This window comes from Neopsephotus bourkii, unplaced genomic scaffold (assembly GCF_033783945.1).
Source record: "Neopsephotus bourkii isolate Nb327-2 ecotype Australia unplaced genomic scaffold, CSIRO-AGI_Nbou_v1 NB_318, whole genome shotgun sequence".
In the NCBI taxonomy this organism is placed as follows: Eukaryota; Metazoa; Chordata; class Aves; order Psittaciformes; family Psittacidae; genus Neopsephotus; species Neopsephotus bourkii.
The window spans coordinates 4,317,845-4,338,096 of NW_026900826.1; the positions used below are offsets into that span (position 1 = coordinate 4,317,845).

Below are 20,252 nucleotides of genomic sequence, written 5' to 3' on the forward strand. Positions count from 1 at the left end.
ATTTGATCTAATGCGACCATGTTACAAAGAGAAATAGAAAATACATCCTTTCATATTTCCACATCCACAGTGGAACACTGCAGAGGCAAGATAGCTCCGTGTGAGAATGAATAGCACCTGCCAAATGAACATACAGACTAGCTTCCTGAGCTTCTTGAAGCTGCCATGGCAAAAATGCTTCCTGCTGCAGAGAACATGAAATGAAATGAACTTCAGCAGCCTTGTTGTCATTGAAAATTTTATATCAGACTTTGCACAGATGTATTTGTCATCCAGTCGTGGCTGGTTTTGTGGTTCCTGTTAATCCCCTTTCACTCTGCAAATATTACAAATAATTTTGTCTTCCATTCTGTTGTGTTCTATGCAAAGTACTTCTGTATTAAGGTCTTGGATCCAGTCCTACCTGTTAAATGTCATGAATCATAGAAACAGCTAAGTGTCTATAAATCATGATGGAGACAAGGGCAGAGGAAGGCTAAGTAGCACCTTATGTCTATATCTATCAAGCTATTTTCATATTAGAATATTTTCTTGAGTCTTCAAAATAGTTTCTTTTTGCTCTTGATAACTTTTATAACAAATCCAGTTAAAAAATAATCAGGAGTTTTCATAGCAGCTTTCTTTCAAAATCTCTCATCACTTCTCATCCTTTTTCCTTTCCTTTTTGATATTAATGAGGATGTTACAGTATCAAAGCAACATTTCCTACAGATGTGATGCAGTGTGCAGCCCTTGGAGAGAATTTGGAGATATTTTTCGCTTTGTTACCTGAAGTGCATCTTGATTCGTGGTCTATAAAAAGAGATCTAAAAAATACAAAGTTTTGTTGTTTCTCATTGGGGGAATTTCTGGAAGAAAAGTGCATTCATGTTTTTTTGTCACATGTATCAAAGTGTCTCTAAAATGTTTGTCTTCAGATTGAATATTTACTCCCCTAGCTATTATCATAGCAAATTTGTCTTATTGGACTGGTACTTATAAGAAACAAAGCCAGCAATAAAATCTGTAAGCAGGGAGAAAATAGTTTAATCTCTTGTTTGTGGAGGGTATAAAAAGGCCAGATGATTTTCAGTGGAATAATAAGACCTAATTCAGTTGAAGCAAAACTAATTCTAAGAAAAATTAAATACCGTTAGTCTCCTCAGTGTCACACTGTGAACAGTACATCTTTCAAACTACGCAGTCAAAATACCACGGTCAGGCAGCAGCCCCTATGTTCAGAGCAGGCTTATTGCATATTGCAGGGCAGGGAGCTCCATAAATAGAGAAAAAAATCAGCTCTCAGCTCCCCTGCTATTCAAATAAAATAGTTTGAACCATATGAGTTTCTTTATTAACAGCCTTCTGCTGTAGCCAAGCAGGAGTGGTACATTACAATTGCAGTTCCATAAACCAGACAGTCTGCCATGATAGAGTAGTAAAGTGGGACCCAACCTGCTGGATTTCTAAAACAAATCAAGTGCAAAATGATGGGACCACTTTGTCATAATGTAGAATTGTGGTTTCACTTCTGTTTGCTTCTTCCAAAAGGAGTGTGTACATTTGCACTAAGTCCTGTTTTCATGTCTGACAAGTTGGAAGCTGATAAAAGGGAAAGTAGAAAGTTAGTGCTTCTGCTGCTTTTCACCAGATCACAGAACATGGCAGAAATGAGCTACAGCAATTAGGATCAAAAAGCTGAAAAGCAAGAGCAGGTTGTTTTTGTATAACAGTATTAACTTGGCTGTAGGTAAATCATATTTCCACTCTGGTTAAGTTCAATTCCAACTTTACATGTGATGCTTAGGAATTCCTGTAAGAATGGTCCTAAAGACAGAGGCCAACTTAAGCACAAGAATTCAGAAGTGTCCATCTTTAAATCTGTAATGTCGGAGGCTTTAGTACTTCGAGCAGTGGCAGCCAAACATCTCAAGATGGAAGAGTAGGGTGGTGGGGTGGAGGAAGGATCATGTCTATCAGAGACAAAAAGAACCATTGAAGTGACGGATCTGATAAATACCTGTATCTTTCCTAGATGTACAACTGTCTTCTGAACAGAGGCAACCAGGTGGTCCCATTAGGAAACTGTAAGCAGTTAGAGCTGTGAAATTGCAGATAAGTGGAATTCAGATTAGAGAGGTTCCATTTAACTCATACAAAAAGAATTTGTGTGTCTGTAGTTTCCTGTAGAAATGCTACCAAATTTGCAGTTACAAGATTATGTCCATACTAACTCAGTGTAAATTACAACATGGAGTAGCTCAGTCTAACACATTATGTCAAAAGCAGTCAAATTCATCAGATCTTTAACACTTTTATGAGGATTGTATGTATAAAAACATTAAAACATTCAGTTTTAGGCAGTATTTGGAAATGCTTTGGAAAAGCATTTTTACCCTTTCAGCAAATGTATTATCTGCTTATGTTTAGCATTCAGAAAATGTCGAACTTCTAATTATCTATTTAATCATCCAAAAGCAAGAGATCTTCTGAAGTGTGCCAACAAATTTATAACTAATTTCTGTTTAGGTTAAATTGTAACTTTATTATTTAAGAAGATGATAAGCAACAGAAATACTTATCAACCTAAGAAAGCCGAGGAAATTAAGAATTGCTACAAGGCAATGATTTTCATGTTAACAGGTTAATAACATTTCAGCTACCCAAAGAAGTTTGCTCTTTAAAAAACACCTCAGACTTTGATACCTGGGCAAACTACCACTATATTTTAAGTCCACATGTGCTATGGACTATAAATGGAAACCAAGAATCTAAGGGATAACTGGTCTTTTCTCTCTTTCATCTCCTATCTCTCCCTCCCTCCCCCCCCCCCCCATCTCCCCCCAATATACAGCTCATTTGGGGTTTTCCCTTTTTCTGAAAAATCATTTAGTCATGGCTTGTTATTTTTGACTTTTTCATCAAATTCTACAGAGCAGATGAGACTTGAAGAGAAAAATTCCCCAATGTTGTAGATCCTTCATGGTCACGTCTGTATATCCCTGTATGATGTCTTAGATGCTGATCAGCATTGCCTTTTTTGTCTCACTTTCATCCTTTTCTTCTGGTTGATTGCAAAATAGGGTAACATTATGGCTAGGTTAATCCTGTAATTCATCATGTAACCACATCTGGGTAGCTGAGATTTCTGCCGCTGAGCATGTTTGAGTCTTATTTTCTTAAAGTGCTTATAGTAACTAGTATGAAGAATGACATTGCATTTACCTGTATTCGTATACACTTCCTATAATAATATAGCACTCTATACAGAAACAGGTTGGCTCATGAAACAGAGATGGTTGTTTTTATTGTTACTTCCTTACTAGTAATTAATCAGCCAAGTCAAGAATACTGAGCATGACTTGTCTTGGTCACTGAAAGCCTTAGAAAAATGAATTAATCTCTTTATCACTGGTTTTTCTCACTGGAAAACTTACCTCCTTTACATAGTGGTTTTGAGAGCTATATGTAACTGTCTGAGAAGGGAATGTTGTGATGTCAATCTGCATCTTAAGTCTTGCAGCTTGACAGCTTCATTAAGCCAAACTATTTGCACAGTTGCAGTAGTGCATTTGTCACACCACGCTTTCCTGAGAATAAGGAAACCTGGTATAAAATGTGTTAGCAGGAGTTGTTCAAGCCATTGCTGAAATAACAGAGCCTTCTAAAGCACAAATAAAATTCCCTTTTGAGCTTGTTGTTGCAAAACTGTGATGATTTTGCACAGCTTTGTCATGTTGTGAACCACAGCCTTAAGGAATATTTGAGGGAGAAAGTAACCCTTCCTGCTTCAACTGCAGTGCGTTTTCTACAAAATTTTGGTTTTTTTAGTAAAGCACCACAGCTGCTTTGCTTAAAATAGTTTTAATATTAAAAATATCAATAGGTTAATTTATGCATGAAAGATAAATTGTACAGAAGATAATCCACAGTAGTTGGTGAGTCATGTGCAGAGGTACTGAAAAAAGACTTATCTCCACTGCACAAGGCGATCCTAAAACCATTTTTACCAGTCGTGAAGTCCCCCCCCAGAACTTATCAATATAGAATCACCATAACAATTCCCATCTTAGCTGCACCATAGCAGAATGGCTGTGGTATATTTGGATGATGCCAGTTAAGGGCTGATACCCTATGATTTGCCCTGGGAACTCAGTAGCACATGAAAGCACATGGTAAAATAAATGAAAAGTGCACGATTTAGTCCTGGTGAGGCACTCAAATTACCATATTGTCCAGTAGTTAAACAAAAATAACAGCAGCATTTAACACATTCTTGGCTAGCACAACATTCTCAGTATCTAGCACCTGGATGGTCAGCCGGCATACCTCTTTATATTCCACTCCTGCCTATGACACTGCATTAATAAGCATGAGCATGTGTATACACAGGGCTGGATGTCCTGCCAGATGTCTCCAGCTGTGCACACACAAACTTGTTCATGCAATTTGTGAGCACAAAGCCCTCTAAAAACGTCTAGAACTTGCATGCACCTTTCTATAATGTGTCTCATGTCCACAATTTGATACTAGTATTTAATCCAATTTTGGCCAGACTAAGTCCAGTTCCAGCTGAATTTAGCAAAAACATTGTGTTTTCTGGTTATCACAACAACTTCTGACAGAAAGTAACTGCAGTGGCCTTTGCAGTCCCAGTAAAAGGATGATTCTCTAGCTTATGCATGATCTGCTAAGAAATTTTGAGTCTTTTGCCTGCCTGGTATTTTGTGCTTTCTCTGATGTGTACAATGTTCGGTGTGAATGCTTGTGTGTTCAGTGTTTGTTAAATGCTAATATGCTAGTGGTCTTAAATTTGTGTTGCGTATGTATCCCACCAGAGGCAGTATAATTCTCTAGTGAAATGAAAGATATGCAAACACAAATAGAGACAGACTTGATTATGTATTCTAAATGTGCAGTTTCCTTTGAAATGTCAGAAGATCTGTACTGGACCTTCCTGCAGAACTGAGTGCAGAATTTGAGGATTATAATTGAAAATCATTCCTCAAGATTGTGATGTAGATATCTGAATGACCTGGAACATCAGCTATTAACTCACATTCAGCTGTTGATCCTCACGATCATCAGCCACATCCCACAATCCACTGTAACTATTTTTCCCAAATGCTTAAACTCAACGAGACAAAAAGTCATATTATTTTTTTAATTTGAAAAAAGAACGCTTAGCAAATAAACAGCTGCAGATCAGTATCACAGAGAACCTTCTTGATTAAATACCCATGCATGGATCCCCATCCCTCTCAATGCAGAAATCTATTTTTCCCCTGCATTCTCTTCTTTCCTATGTTCTACGAAAACTCCTATCAGATGTACAGGAGCTGTTTTCCCTGTGCATCACAGTGTGTTACCCCATGCTTGAATTATGTATGCCTTAATGGCTTTTAGAAACAGAAGTACTGTAGATCCCCCTCCCTCACATTATGTCAATAGGAGTAGCATGGATAGTCTCCAGCCTACGTTTTCCAGTGCGAGCTATTCTGTTTCTACACTGCATTATTGGGAGTATGGAAACATCTTCAACACAAATCACAAAAAAGTTACTGAAGGTGGTGAAATGTAAAAAAGTAATTAAAAGATAAAGACGTGCGGTGTTATTAACGCAGGTACTAATTTCTCACCGTCTTTCTCTCAGTATGCCTTGTGAATGCCATTTGTCTGGTAATAGTAGCTCTGGTTTTGTGAGTGCTAACAGAATTCACACCATCCTATAAAAAGACATTGTTTAATGGCACATTTTTGATTTCTAACAATATAATTTTTCACCTCTGTATTTTTCTTTAAGTGGTAATTGGATTTTTAAGCCTGCTAAAGCAACCCTGTGTTGTAAGAGATGTTTCCACATTTGGTGTTCCATAGTGCAGTGTACCATTGCACGTAATTCCGAATTCATTGATTGTAACGGAAAACCCCAAAACATAGTGTATAAGTGGAATATAACATTACTTCTCTCTTTACAGTTGGATCCTGAAGCTAGTGTTCTTCTAAAAGAACTTCAGGTGAAACTTAGCAACGTGTTGGATGAACTCAGTGTAACGTACGCTGCAAGGTAACGAACCTGTTTTACAGCAAACCTTAGAGAAATATTCCTCTTCAAATATCTACCTCGTTGATTAAGTCTGGGTGGTTGTTTGGGTGTCCTGAGGTGAAGCTGGCTTCTGCCCTGATGAAGTGATGTGCACTTGTGTGTGTGTGTTTAGACTCTGAAACATACGGCAGTAACTTCACTGTAAATAAAACTGAAAATCATGTGTGGGCATGAACATGTTACAAAGTGAGGCTGATGGCTTTTGTTCTGTTTTTTGGGAAACAAAAATTGCTGGGTTTTTCTTGTCTGATGCTATGTTAAACTTCTCTCTCTGACCATGTTTATGTTACTTCCTGAGGCTGAGAGCCTGCTTCAGCCAGGGAAGCTTCAGCCTGCTTCAGCTTATGTTTAGCCTGCTTCAAGTGGTCACAGGGAAAGGCCTTCTTTGGGTGACCAGCTTGCCTGTAGCTCTGCAAGAATTGTCTGATGAGCCTTACTCTCAAAATCTTTCTTTAATCAGAGTGCACGCTGCAGTCTTGAATGAATATGGTGCTGTGCCAGCACTGCCTCTGCTATAAAAAGCTGTAAGATATTTTTGCTCCCAATTAAAAAGGAATCTAAGAAAAGAGGGATTAGTGCTGTAGTGGTATTCATTAAGCAAAGTCTGCAGTTGCTTTTTTAATCTATTGAACTGGCTGGGTGGCCAGTGTGCGCTTTTTTCTGAGTGTGCTTAGTTCATCATATTGTCTTCCTTTATTTTTGCTCCCAGGCCCTGGCTCTCAGATCATTGACAGTGCATGAATATTATTTCTTTCCAGGGCTTGTTTCTGAATGAGCCAACTAGGTTTCTGCAAATAAAACCAGGAACAGTTCAATCTAGGATATGCTCCAGATAGCTACAGCACTCCTCATGGATCAGTTTATTGCTGGAATTTGTGAGGTTAACAATGTTAGAAAGATGGGTAATGGCAAGAAAAGCCAGTGCACTATTTTGGCTTTTATTGGAGGGATCAGTCAGAAGGATTTACATGAGTGGCTTCAATAAGAACTTCATGTTGATTTTATCTAGGGCTTTGAAGTGTGTAGGCAAGTACACATCCAAATGTACTTCAAAAAGTTTCCAGTGCTTCCGCATGGAAATTTGGATTCTCATTTTATGATTAGCCATGTAGCTGGACTAGCTCACTGCCTAATTGTAACATTTATTTTCTCTCATAGTAAATTCTCTTTCACTTTCCTCAAGTTAATCTCTGCAGTTTATCGTTTCACATTAATAGGCTTGGTATATTTATGGCCTCCATTTTGCATTTCTGTTAATAAATAAACCTAAACAAATTCAGTTCATCATGAATGAATCCATAAACCAAACTACCATGTGTGCGGAGGCTTATTCTGCCTCTGAACTATTGACTGTGATGAACTGCTGTTCTGCATTGTTTAAATATATTGACTGAAGACTGTATCTCATCAATGACACAAGGACTGTCAGATATGTTGCCCAACCAGATCAATTAAGAAATGGAACAGTCTTCAGAAAAACTGACCAGATACAGCTTGTGGAGGAAGAATTTGTTCCTACGCACCTTGAAGTAGAAAAGATTCGTTCTGGGAGGAAGAGTCTGCCTGCTGCTTAGGGGTTTGGCATTGTTCTTTTGGGGTTTTTTTGCAAAAGAATATTTTAAACAGCCCAAATGTTTTAGCTCTGTCTTGTGAATAAACACACAAGCTTCTGATGGTGCTGGCTCCATGAAACTTAGGAAATGGTCAAATAGAGCTAAAGGGGGCAAAATCAGTTTTCTGTTTGACCTCAGGAAAAGGATGAGAGCTTGGTTCATACGAACCATTAAGAGAAAAATAATTTATAGTCAGCTGTTCCTATTGCCCTTTCACACAAAAATAAAACCTTGGGAAGTTGTTGCTAGTTGTTAAGTCAGTCACAGCCTGAACTACAGGTTCTGGGACCCCTATTGCTTCCAGAAAATAACTACTTGGCACACTTATAAGGTCATGAAAAGCACAGTTACAGAGCAGAAACAAGGGGGAAAAATCAAAACAGTGCATAAATTAGTTCTATGAACTGTAGTCCTTAGGGAGGTGTTATTTTTGGTCTGTAACACCTGCAGTATCTTGCATTGTGAACTTTACGTCATTGCAGAGAAGATTTAAGTCTTGTTGAAGAACCTGATACAAAATGGTAAATGTTTCTGTCACAGAATTCCTTCATTCTCTTCTTTTTCTTTTTTTTTTTTCCCCGTCCTGTAGTTTCCAACTGATTATTGAAGATTGCATAAGACAAATGAGCAACGAACTGAATCAAATGAGAGGAAACGGGAATGCAGCAGCCAACAAGAACAGTGCGGCCATTGATGCTGAGATTGTGCTTCGGCCTCTCATGGATTTCCTGGACAAAACGTAAGTGTGGCAGACTAGGAACAGGACACTACAGTCACGCATAGGTTGTTTTGCCCTGACGCATCATTGAGACCTAGAAACACGCTGTAGTATTTTTAATATCTGTAGTACTTGCACGTATGCAGAGTACTAGGCTTAATCTGTTTGCATATTTTGCCCGGGTTCCTGGCCCAGAAGAAATTTTGTCTGCTTTATCTGTGTGTGTCAACTTATTTTTAGCAGTGTGCCTTGTCCCATGCGGTAAGCTACAAGAGGGGTATGTGTTGCTTTCAAGCAGTATGATTTTCAATATTAACTGTCTTTGAGTTAAAACATCTACTGCTTGCACAAGTCCTGAAGAAAAGCCCAAAGTGTTTATACACTTACATAGGCTGTCCTAAGCTCACTTAAAAAATTGGTGAGCTGACTTTTTTGCTTGTCAGGTTCAACCCCAAATTGCCATTTCTCAAAGTTGACTTCATAGCTTCTTAGAGAGTTAGTTGAATAATGGAATAATGGGAACAAAAATGGGTTTTAAATTACTGTCTGAATAGAAAACATTCCTCACCACAGGAATGGGAAGTGGAATTTTAGCAGATGCTAAGCCCATGCACGGTAAATAAAGACATGAAAAAAAACAAACAAACCCAACCAAAACCAAACCCACAAACCAAAACTGTTAGGGAGTATCACCTTTCCTACAAATATATCCTTCTATAAGGACTACAGCCATAGCATGTTAATATGGTCTGGGTTTCTGTTATTTCTTTAATAAAGGTTTTAGTTATTTGCTTACAAGGAGTAGTAAGTGATGCTAGAAATATGAATTGGCATATTTATGATGTGCTATGTATAATGATGTTACAATATTTCTTTACATGAATAGATAAAATTCTGTAAAATTACCCACCAAAGCATTTGCATGATATGAATATGAAATATTCCTCCTATGCCTGAAAAAGGCAGCACTTTATTCATGACACTACTTAATCATGGCAGTACATACAAGACAGTTTATGAATATACTCTTAAATAAAGAAAAAGTGTAAGTATATGGACCATCTTAGAAATAGATGATGTGATTGCACAGACTTGCCAGTATATATAGAATTAAATGCTTCCAAATGATAGCCCTGAATTTGCATTAGATATCAGCACTTAATTCTACATAACAGTAGAAACACAGGACAAAGGAGATGTTTGGGTTTTATTTTTAAGACATAAATTATGTAATAAAACTTTAATTTAGGGGCTTAGGAATGCTAAATTGTTTCATCCATCAAACTGCATAACTCAGTATTATTTTGCATTTTTTTCAATAAATATATATCAGTAATACAGTAAGTAACAAATTGGAAAGTGGAGATTTACATGATTTTATAATCTGCATGTGTTTTCTTTTTACCAAAACTATTCCCTCTTGATATGCAAAATAACTAATCCATTGAGAAATACTCATTGGTAGAGAAAAGCTAAGCCATAATGTCCGTCAATCTGAGTATATGTGATACAGCACCTCTGAAGTCTTGATGCTGGAGACTGGTTTGTGTTTTGTTTTATTCCAGTTTAAGTGTCTCTGCGAAAATCTGTGAGAAGACAGTTCTGAAACGGGTTTTAAAAGAGCTCTGGAAGTTAGTCTTGAACAAAATAGAAAAACAAATTGTGCTTCCACCACTGACAGACCAAACTGTAAGTGTTCCAGCACATTACTGGATTAGTGCTTGTGGTATCACATGTGATTGCTACATTTGACCGGTTGTTGGGTTTTATTATGGTAGCCTCTATATAAAGTGTCCCTGTTGGCAGGCATGGTGAAAGGTGTATAGCTAGCTGCCTTTAATTTGCTAGCTCTGTTTACTGCTGAACACACAATTAAACAAAATCAATGAAAAGCAGGGTACTGTTAAGAGAGACATTTCCCTTTTGTAGCCTTGAATATTACTTTCTGTCTGAGGTGAGAGGCACAGACATTTGGATTTGTTTATTTTGTAATTTTGGGGTGTATCTTACTATTGTCACTACTAATAAATACTGACAATTGCAGCTACGGTTCTATATCACATCTTTTGCAATTGAACCATACAGAAGCAATATTTTTTTTTCTGGAAACTGAAATGTTTTGGAGCAGAAAGTCTAATGAAAAATTGTTCTGCATTGTGCTATGTAAGTGGGACTGACTTTTTTTTCCTGAAATCCAGATATTCAGAACTATGTCTTGCTGAACTACCGAGTAACGCACTAGTAATTGTATTTCTTGGAGTAACTGTGATAAAACATGTAAGCATGGATTCTGTTTGTCTAAGACAAACATGTAGTCATTGGCCTTTGGTGACACTCCAGGATTTGGCTATTGTAAAATACTGGTTTAAGTTTGTAACACTTTGGTATCCTTTGTTAAAAAAAATAAATGGTTTTGGCTTAACAGCACACTGTTGTGCTCTGTGTGACTCAACTGAGATGTTACTATAGACAGTTAAGCTTTTTCAGCTTCCTTTGCGCTGAAGAATTTGTTTATATTAGCACCTGAAAGCTATGATTATGGTCAAATCTCTCATTGACATGCTCTGTAAGAATAATTCCAGCCTTAGCTTCAAATTTTTAAGTAGAAGAGACAGGAGCACAAGAAACCACTATCAACAGAATACGCAATATTTGTATCAAATATGTGATACCAGAGGGAATCGTGCTGCAGGCATTCAACCACTTGGCCTTATCAACGGGATGAAAATACGTCTCGTGTAATTGAAATTTCTATTTAGCTTTGCAAAACAGTGGCTTTGGCTGATGTCCTAGCAGAAAATAAGATCATGTTGACATAAAAAGCAAACACACTGTAGTGAGTCTGTTTCCTGAATTTTCTATGTGATTGCAGGGGCCCCAGATGATATTCAGTGCAGCCAAAGATCTTGGACAACTGTCAAAACTCAAGGTAATGGGGCCAAATGAAACTATGAGTGGCTTGCTCTAATGAAAAGAAATGGATGAAATATTAGTGACTATAAGCCATGCATCATTCTTGTGCTTATTTACAATAATATTGCTTATTTGCAATTATTGCTTATTGCTTATTTACAATAGTAAGATTGACTATGGCAGAAACTGTTAACACGTAATGATTTTACAGTCTCATCAAACCAAATTAAGAAAATAAGAATGTATGCTTTCTATGGTAAGTGATCACTAGATGGGTGAAGAAGAGATCACTGCTGTGTTGCACAAATAGGCCTCCTAAGCATTAAACATCACAAATATGAGATCTTTTCATTGCCTTTTGGACCCAGTTCTTAAAAAACTCTAAGGTGTGGATACAGTAATTTTTTTTCTGTGTATTATTTATGGCGTGTATTGAAATACAGGATGTACCTCTACAATGAACTCATCAGCACTACAGTACTGAAATCCATAACACACTTGATGGAGAGCTCAGTCATTTGATATTGATGTCACTTTGTTTGCCAATCAATTTTTCCATTAGGATACCAGTTTTGAACAGAAATGTGGTAATTCATGCTTCTATGAATAATTGCTCAGTTTGCCAGAGGGGTTAAAATACTGCCTAAGTAAATCAGAGGATGCTTATTTCAGGAAAAGATTTCATATGAGTGTAGTCGCTTTATAAATCTTTAGCTTCTTGTCTAATAGGAAACCCTTTTTAAAAAAAAGAGCATGCTAACAAATGTTAGTTAAACTGTCAGGTTTATTAATACAATTATCTAAGTATCATCTAATCATTTAAACATAATACTTATTCTTTTCCCTGTCCCACACCCTCCCACACCCCACACCCCCCCGAAGAGAGAAATACTATATCCTAGGAAAAGAAAAAAAAGCTACACACATGCTCAGTATTAAACATTGGTTCTTTATCCCTACAGCCTGTGTTTTCAAGAAACATGATTGCTCTAGGTTCTAATTTGTTGTAAAAGAAGTATGAAGTTGAATTAATCCCTCTTAATCATAGAGGCTTGAGGAGCATTTGATGGCTTGCTTTGTTTATTTGTTTTTCCAAGCACAGACAGGCCTCAATACTGTCTCCAAACCAACTGCAGTCTTAACTTGCTTTGCAGGACCATGTGATTCGAGAGGAAGCCAGAAGCCTGACCCTGAGGCAGTGTGCAATAATGGAAGTAGCGCTAGCAACTATAAAGGTACAGCTTTACGTGTTTTTCTGTTCAGTGTTTAAATGACCAAGAGCATGATGGACATAAACAACAAAATCTAATATTGAATGGCCCCTTAGAATCATAAAGATCCCTTTAATGTCAAGAACCATTTGAAACTAAGCTCCTTGTACTGCCTTGAAAGCAAATGTCTGAGAGTCTGCATGCAGAAAAGTCAGAAAAAAAAAAATACCAGTTGCAGACAGAATATGTCCCCTGAAAGGAATTGGTGGCCAAAGCTTATCTGATTCTTGTGTTCCTTTAATGCTTAGACCTAGTGCAGCTGAAGCAGCTGGGCTAAATCCTTATTATGTTGCAGCATAGCCTCTTTTTCTCCCACAGAGGAGACACTGAGCCTGAAAAGTGTGTTCATTCCTCACTGCGCTCTCCTGCAAATGTGTATGACACATGTTTTTTTATAGAACATCAGAAAATAAGGCTTTTAATACCATGCATTACTGTGCACTGTCTTAAATTAAAAGTGCAGTTGAATTTTATCAACCTTTTACAGTTTGGAATTCACCACAGAATTTACAGTCCCTCATAAATAATTTGAATTAATTTAAAGATGCTTTTTAATTATTCTGCACATTGGTCCCTTTTCAGTGGGGAAAAAATGTATCCATCAATCACACACCTGTTAAAAACCATTTCTTATTAGAGGATATCCCTCCAACCTTACCTGGTGCTAATCTCATTACTAGAAATACAGATCAATTTATTGGTAATCGATGAAGTAACTCTAAGACTTAACATGGCTGGCAGGATGAAAGCATTAGGCCATAAGCCAGATGAAATGATATGGAAAATTTTTCTTCACTTCCACTCATTTTATTGTTATTTCATTATGCTCCAAATGTAAAAATAAAGAGATTAACAAAGTCCTTTTGAATTTTTTTTTTTATTAAAAAATTGAGGCTTTTATACAGTCATCACAGATGTGGTTTCTTAAGCCAAAAGAAGCCATTTGATGTATGTACTGAATCTTTACATGCTGTAAATATCTTGAAGCAATACATTTGTAGAATGACAAGATATTTTTATGTCTGCTGCTGAAGAGACAGCACATCAGGAAAGTAAGGAGGTTGCTACTTAAGCATGAAACTGAAGTTTATATACATACTGAAGTGGACATATTCATGATCAAGTCTTACGCAATAAAATAGTGTCTCAAAGGAAAAGAGAGAAGTATCAGAGAGGGCTCCTAATTGCCATTTTTTGTACTTGCAGTAGAATTTATATTTCTTTCAGAAATAAAAATAGTATTTGGTGATTACTGACATTGTGAAAACAGGAATGGAACAAAATGCTGAAGTATTGTGGGCTCCCGCAGTAAGCCTTGGGGAGTCCTCAGTTCAGTGTGTGAAACTAATTAATTATTTTCCTTTCAAAACATTTGTTCTGAATAAATAAAAGCTGGGAAAATGTAATTTCTAACCTTGCGAAAAAAAGTTAGAAATAGGGAAAATACTCAATTCACTATTCTTATCTCTGTGCCATGCATTCATAAACTGAGCAAAATAACAGTCTCTGAAAAACCTATCTTCAAATTGTAAGGGAATGACCTGGCATTAAAACCTGCTACTGGACTGTGTATGTGATATGGAAGGTTATTTATTTTTTCCCAAAATATGAAGCATATAGCCTTGATCATGCAGAAATTGGTCTTAGAAAGTGAATGAAGACAACATTTGTGGGTTAAGAGAAAAGGCTGCTATGTTGATTTAGGAATGTAGCTCATAAGGCTAATGATCAAAAGATACATGCTGTGTAGGTGTGGAGGTATGGTTTGTTTAAAAGCAAAAGAAATGGCTACCCAAATAAGAATATGATAAGAATGGCATATGGTATCTGTTCAAAAATGAAGCAGCTGATCATTATAAGAGAAGGACTTACAAGGAGGAGGTTGATCTCTGTGCTTGCAGTCTTTATTTTTTTTCCTTCAGTTAGTCTAATTTTTAGTACAAAAAATTAATTTGCTGAGCAACTTAGAATTTACTAGATGATGGTGGTGTTAATGCTTTGAAGAACATAAAGGAATAATCTCTTTCATCTTAAATGCATGTAGTATATCATCAGTCTTAGAGAACCTTGCCAATTTATACTTACATTTTTTAGCATAATTCACATTTTATTGTTAGAAGTGGCCTGTTATCTCAAACTGAGTTCTCTCAGCTATCTTGTTGTCTTGGCCAGAGATAATGTCAATTGATAATAGTGTGCTATTTTCCATTTTTATCTTTGCATGCACTCTAGAACCAGAGGCAGTCTACAGTGTGGACCTGCCACCCAGTATGACTTGTGTGGCATTTGTCAAGTTTTGGCTGTGCCACATACTTGTCATTATGCACTTATGCCTGCACCTTTCATTTGTCAGTATGCTGTTCAAGCCTCTCTTGTCCCCTCTGAGCCTTGAAACCGCTTAGACTGGAGCATGAGTGAGTAGCAGATGAACTATTTTAAGGCTTGCATCCCTAAAGAATTTAGCTATGCCAGCAGATCAGGAGTCTTTATTTAAAGTATTTAAGCTAATTTAACAGGAAACACCACTGGTGTAGTGGTTTACTGCTACGTCATTCATTGGTCTGCATAAAGAGAACTACGTAAAGTGAGTACAAATACTCTGCCTTAAAGGAAATACTCTTTTAAAGGCTGAAATGTACACTGTCTTCAACATCACTACCAACCTTTTCTCTCCCATCCTTTTCCTGTTACAGTTCAGGAAACCCCAATGTCGTCAGACAAGGATGACACACATGTTTTTTGCATATCCACAATAAACCAGGTCAAAATTGGAATCAAAAAGATAATCACCATGGAAACTGCCACAGAATTTCTTATTATTTCTCAAAGCATAATTTCTGGCATAATCACAACGCAATTCTAATCCAAAACTTCATATTCTAGGATCTTGTCTTTTTAAGTTTTAACAAATTTTCCCTTTCCTCAAAAATAATACATTCTTGTGCTGTAAGCCATGCCTTGCTTTTAGAGAAGTTTTTTATATAAAGAATTAAGACTGATTCCACTCTCCACAACCTAAAAGAACCCTGCAAGTCTACATATCAAGTTTTCATACGGAAATACTTGAGATCATGAAGACCAAAATTACAGTGTAGTTTATTTTCTCTCCCTCAAGGCTTACATTTTACCTTTAGAAAGCAGCTCAGTAGTAAAAATTCTGATAGTTACCTCGACTGCTGTAATTATAAATCCAGTTCCACATGCCAGCTGTTATTTTTTGAAGTTGTGTAAAAATTTCACTTAACATTGCGTCAGTAACGAGGCCTCTCTTAGATGAATTGTCTCTCTGAATAACTATATTTGGTTTCCATTTTAGCAATACTTCCATGCTGGAGGCAGTGGGCTGAAAAAGAATTTCCTGGAAAAGAGCCCAGACCTACAGTCCTTGAAATATGCTTTGAGCCTTTACACACAAACTACTGATGCCTTGATAAAGAAGTTTATAGACACTCAAACATCTCAAAGTAAGTGATCTGTAAGAGAGATATAAGTATGTCAAATTCTATTTTAAATGTTTTCAATGATTGGTTGCCAATCACATGTTCCAAACACTGGTATTTTAGAGTTTATTGGCACAGATTTGCCCCTGTGATATTATCCCCTATCAATGGCTATTGTCAATCAGTGGAGGTTATCTGAAGGCAGTGCATTTTTCAGTTTCTCAGTTTACATGAAGAATAGGTCCTATAGCTCTATATGAACACCAAACAGCAAGGTTATTTGTAGGAGTACTCCACACACAACCAGGGTTGGGGAGGCCATACCAGAATGCTTACCGTAACTGCAGAAAGCAAATAATTCTAGAGTATATTGGCAGCCCTAGATACTTTCAGACCTGAAGGATGTTAATTACTAATCACAAATAACAGCAAAAAGCATGTCCTATCCCTTAAGGTTTCCTTTTGCAATTAATAAATTGTGATTCCATATTACAAAACGCACGTACAAAACACACACCACTTGGCATGGCATCTGTACATTCAAAAGGAATAGGTTTCTGTAGGCTAAAATACAGTATTATTTTCCTTTGTGCATTTCAGAATTCAGATTCAAAACCGTCCTGCTGAAAACATCACATCATTTCTTATGCCTACTTATCAAAATCCAAAATTTCTTTGCTTTACCAAAAACAAATACAAAGAACATGCAAGATTATAATATTAGGTGTACTTTAAATCTGGACATCAGCAATGCTGAAGCCACTTTTTCCTGATCTAGAATTTTGGTATAGTGCATAAAAAAAAACAAAAAAAAACCAATGAACACCTGAAACAAAATCCTCTTCATTTAAAATATACATACACATCAATGATGTGTTTCAGAAGAGGACGTTTCATGGTTTCAGTAAGAGGGCAAGAGTTGATGGTTACACTTTCAGAAAAGATTCCTTCTATTTTTAAAAAGAAGCTATTTCTTAGTATTTTTCTTCTTGATCTAGAACAGTGTTTTCTACTTCCACAGTACATAAAGGATCTGGTTTTGTGTAGATAATGAGCATTATATTCCAAGTAGAAGGTTTCTTCATTCTAGAAACTGCAGATTTTTGTAGAAAGTAATCTTTGACAGATGTGTTTTGAATGTAGTGTGCATTGCTAAAAAATGGCCTGTTTGCCACTTACTCTTTGGGAAGGAATACAGTTTTCTGCTTTAGAAAGAATTACCTTGCTCCTGGAGAGGAGAACCAGAAATGTTATATTTGGACAGTTAAGCTGGAAATAGTTCGGGTTTACTTCTGAATACAGCATGTTACGCACAGTATAAAAAAGCATGAAACATTAGTTTTGCATTTGCAGTTTGCCACAAGAAGCCCAAGGAATGACTTCCCAGGCAGTTTCCATATTAGCCTGAGGATCTCTGTTAATGATTCATACTTTACAACTGACAAAATTGCTATAGAACTTTAATATACAAGGAATAGATTCTCTTCCCTCCTTCTCAGAAAAGATTAACAATATGGATTTAGGCAGAAATTACTGATTAATAATTAATTTTGCTTTTCTTCATGCATACTTTCATTGTAGCTTCAGGACAAAAAAAAAATCACCCAGGTTATAGTCATAAGTAGAGATCTTTTATAAATCTTGAACCACAAACATGAATTTCCTGATTTTCATCATGATTTCAGCCTGAGGGCTGTATTCATTCCTGTGCACACATCAGGCATGCCTATATTTGCACACTATCAGAAGTTAGCCACTGGGAATAAAAGTTAAGGAAAAGTGACTCGCAGCTTTTCAACATCCTTTAATGTCTCATTTAAAAGGGCTAAAAACCTAGTCTAACAGAACATCCAGCATCACAACTGTAACTGTCATTAGCATTTAGTTAAAATGCTCCTATTTACAAGTAAGAATTTTCTCTGAAGTATAATTAGATTTACGTCTGCCCTCATATTCATGCGGGTATCCAGTCCATGATCAATAGACAGTTGGATGTAGTTAAACTCAAAGCAATGGAAAGATTGCTCTAAATCTAAGAAAAACAGCATATTGAATAATAACTACTATTTAGCCTGGAAGTCACCTTTTGATTGAATTAAGTTATACCCTCACCTTTTAGACTACTTAATTTAAAAGATAACAAAATTAAAAGGAGATTTATGGCTGTGGTTTAAATTAATAACTAATCTAAAGTTATTAAACTCTTAAATCTTCAGTAATTTTATAAACTATAGCCTGTGTGTGAATGTTTACATTTGCTTACCATCGACACTAATTAGTTTTAGCAAGTTACATAAAAAGACAGAGCCTCAAACACTGCAGTGCCCTGAATTTACTTTCATTTATTACCCCTAATTTGTCCATAGTAAACGCCACTGTTGCATCTAAAATAGCTACTTATTGGAAATAGAAGTTCTTTTTCTTATACATTTACAGCAGCTTATTTTTTATAAACCTCATTAGAGAATGTTGCAGTTACTGTAAGGTACATAACAGAGCATTCCATAGTGGCAGGACTGCAATGTATTTTTTAGCTTGACTTTGAGGAGTTTGTATAACTTACACAGAAAAATTAATACTCATCTCGCAACTTGGCTTGTACCACATTCCCTACTCACGTGTTCAAATGGCTGCAGAAAGCACGGTTATTTCACATCAGCTGTTTTTTATGATTTCTTCATTCTTACTCTGGACAATTGAAAGGTGAAAGAGGAAGAAGCATCTGAAAACAAGAAAATAAGCAGAATTAAAAATATTTATCTAATGAGAATGAGTAAATGACACAGTACATCCTTATTTTCCTTGTGAAGATGCCCACATAGGGAAGAAAATTACTTGTTCAACTTAGAAAACAGTGAACAGTTTAGGGCAAGCAGATAGATAACATCAGAGTACAGAAAACAAAAATCATTTAGCAGCTCTTTTATGTGAAAAAATTAAGGGAGATGCTCCCATTGAGTCATGAGATTAAGACTGGACCCTCCTCCTTTTTAAACTCCCAAAGGAGCTTGGGTGTGACTGGATCTAGTCTTAGTCTCAGACTTTTGACAATGATTTTTGTCTAAAGGATTACAAGCATACCAGTTCAGCACAGAGGGAATTTGTACACACCCTTCATCTAATAGCAGTTTGCAGGTTTAAGGTGGATCTTACAGAGTCAACAGAAGTTTGCACAATTGCTATAACAATCTATACACACATACACAAAGAAATACATAGAAAAATTCCCCACAATTAAAGTGAAAGAGATCACACATTGTATGTCAGCATTTCTCAGCAGGTGAGGATCAAGTCCTGAGAAGTGGCAGACTTCAGCCCAGGTTCTGTTTTGGTGACAGTCCCAATGGTCCCACGATTATCACAACCTTGAGAGTCTGCAAGACCCTAGGCAATACCCACTGTGGCTCAGGAGAGCTCCAGGGGCCTCACTTTGGACCACTATTTATAGGGTATAATGGATGCAAAAGTTGAATATAATTGTGTGAATTAAAAAAAAAAAGTCAATTTAAGTAAAGGAGTTCTGACAATATACATGTATGTATTCAATGAATTCTGACATTTGGTCCTTTCAAAGCTTATTGATTCATGATAACTGCAGATAGTATAAAAGTCTTTGAAATAGGAATAGGAGTTCTGTTTTCAAACTCCTGAGAACACATACTGGTCTCTTCTGGCCACTGCTTAGACTGCTTCATAGCTACCAGCTTCCAGAAATTGAACATATTCTCTCTTCAGAGATAGGCAAGTTCTCACATTAGGAGGGGGATAGCGTACATTTCAAATTTCTCTTTCACCTGAGATGGAAAAGATAATGAATGTAGATCCACAGCTAGCAGCCAGCTGCTTGTTTTGGTGACAAAGTCTAACCCTTATTTTTCTACTGAATTTTGCCTGAATTTCTTAAAAGTTCTAGCTTTGACTATGCCCCCGTATCTCACATCTCTGTTCTCTCCAATGCACATGCTCTGACAACTTAACCATACACTTAAGGCTCAACAGATCTATAAATTGAACAAAAGGTAGGGCAGGGGAAATTGACTTTGCTAACTGCAGAGATTTCTTTTTTTGAATTAATCAAGTCCTGTGAACTTTGCAAAACCAATGCAAGTTGGTGGAAAGGCTCATCTACACAGTGGGAAAGCGAGAACACCTGCATATGGTCCTCAGGTATTTTGCAAAAAAAGTGAGTCCTCCTTACTTTTACATTATGAC

At 36.7% G+C, this 20,252-nt stretch overlaps 1 protein-coding gene across 3 annotated transcripts in view; it reads left to right on the plus strand.

Annotated features, from left to right (window-relative positions):
• Positions 1-20,252, plus strand: part of UNC13C (unc-13 homolog C) — a 145,668-nt gene that overhangs the window by 120,065 nt on the left and 5,351 nt on the right. For all 3 annotated transcript variants that reach the window (XM_061347434.1, XM_061347435.1, XM_061347436.1), the window contains 6 exons: positions 5,958-6,046; positions 8,288-8,437; positions 9,982-10,105; positions 11,289-11,345; positions 12,484-12,564; positions 15,917-16,064. In XM_061347434.1, the coding sequence (XP_061203418.1) occupies positions 5,958-6,046; positions 8,288-8,437; positions 9,982-10,105; positions 11,289-11,345; positions 12,484-12,564; positions 15,917-16,064 (649 nt within the window). The remainder of the gene's footprint in view (positions 1-5,957; positions 6,047-8,287; positions 8,438-9,981; positions 10,106-11,288; positions 11,346-12,483; positions 12,565-15,916; positions 16,065-20,252) is intronic.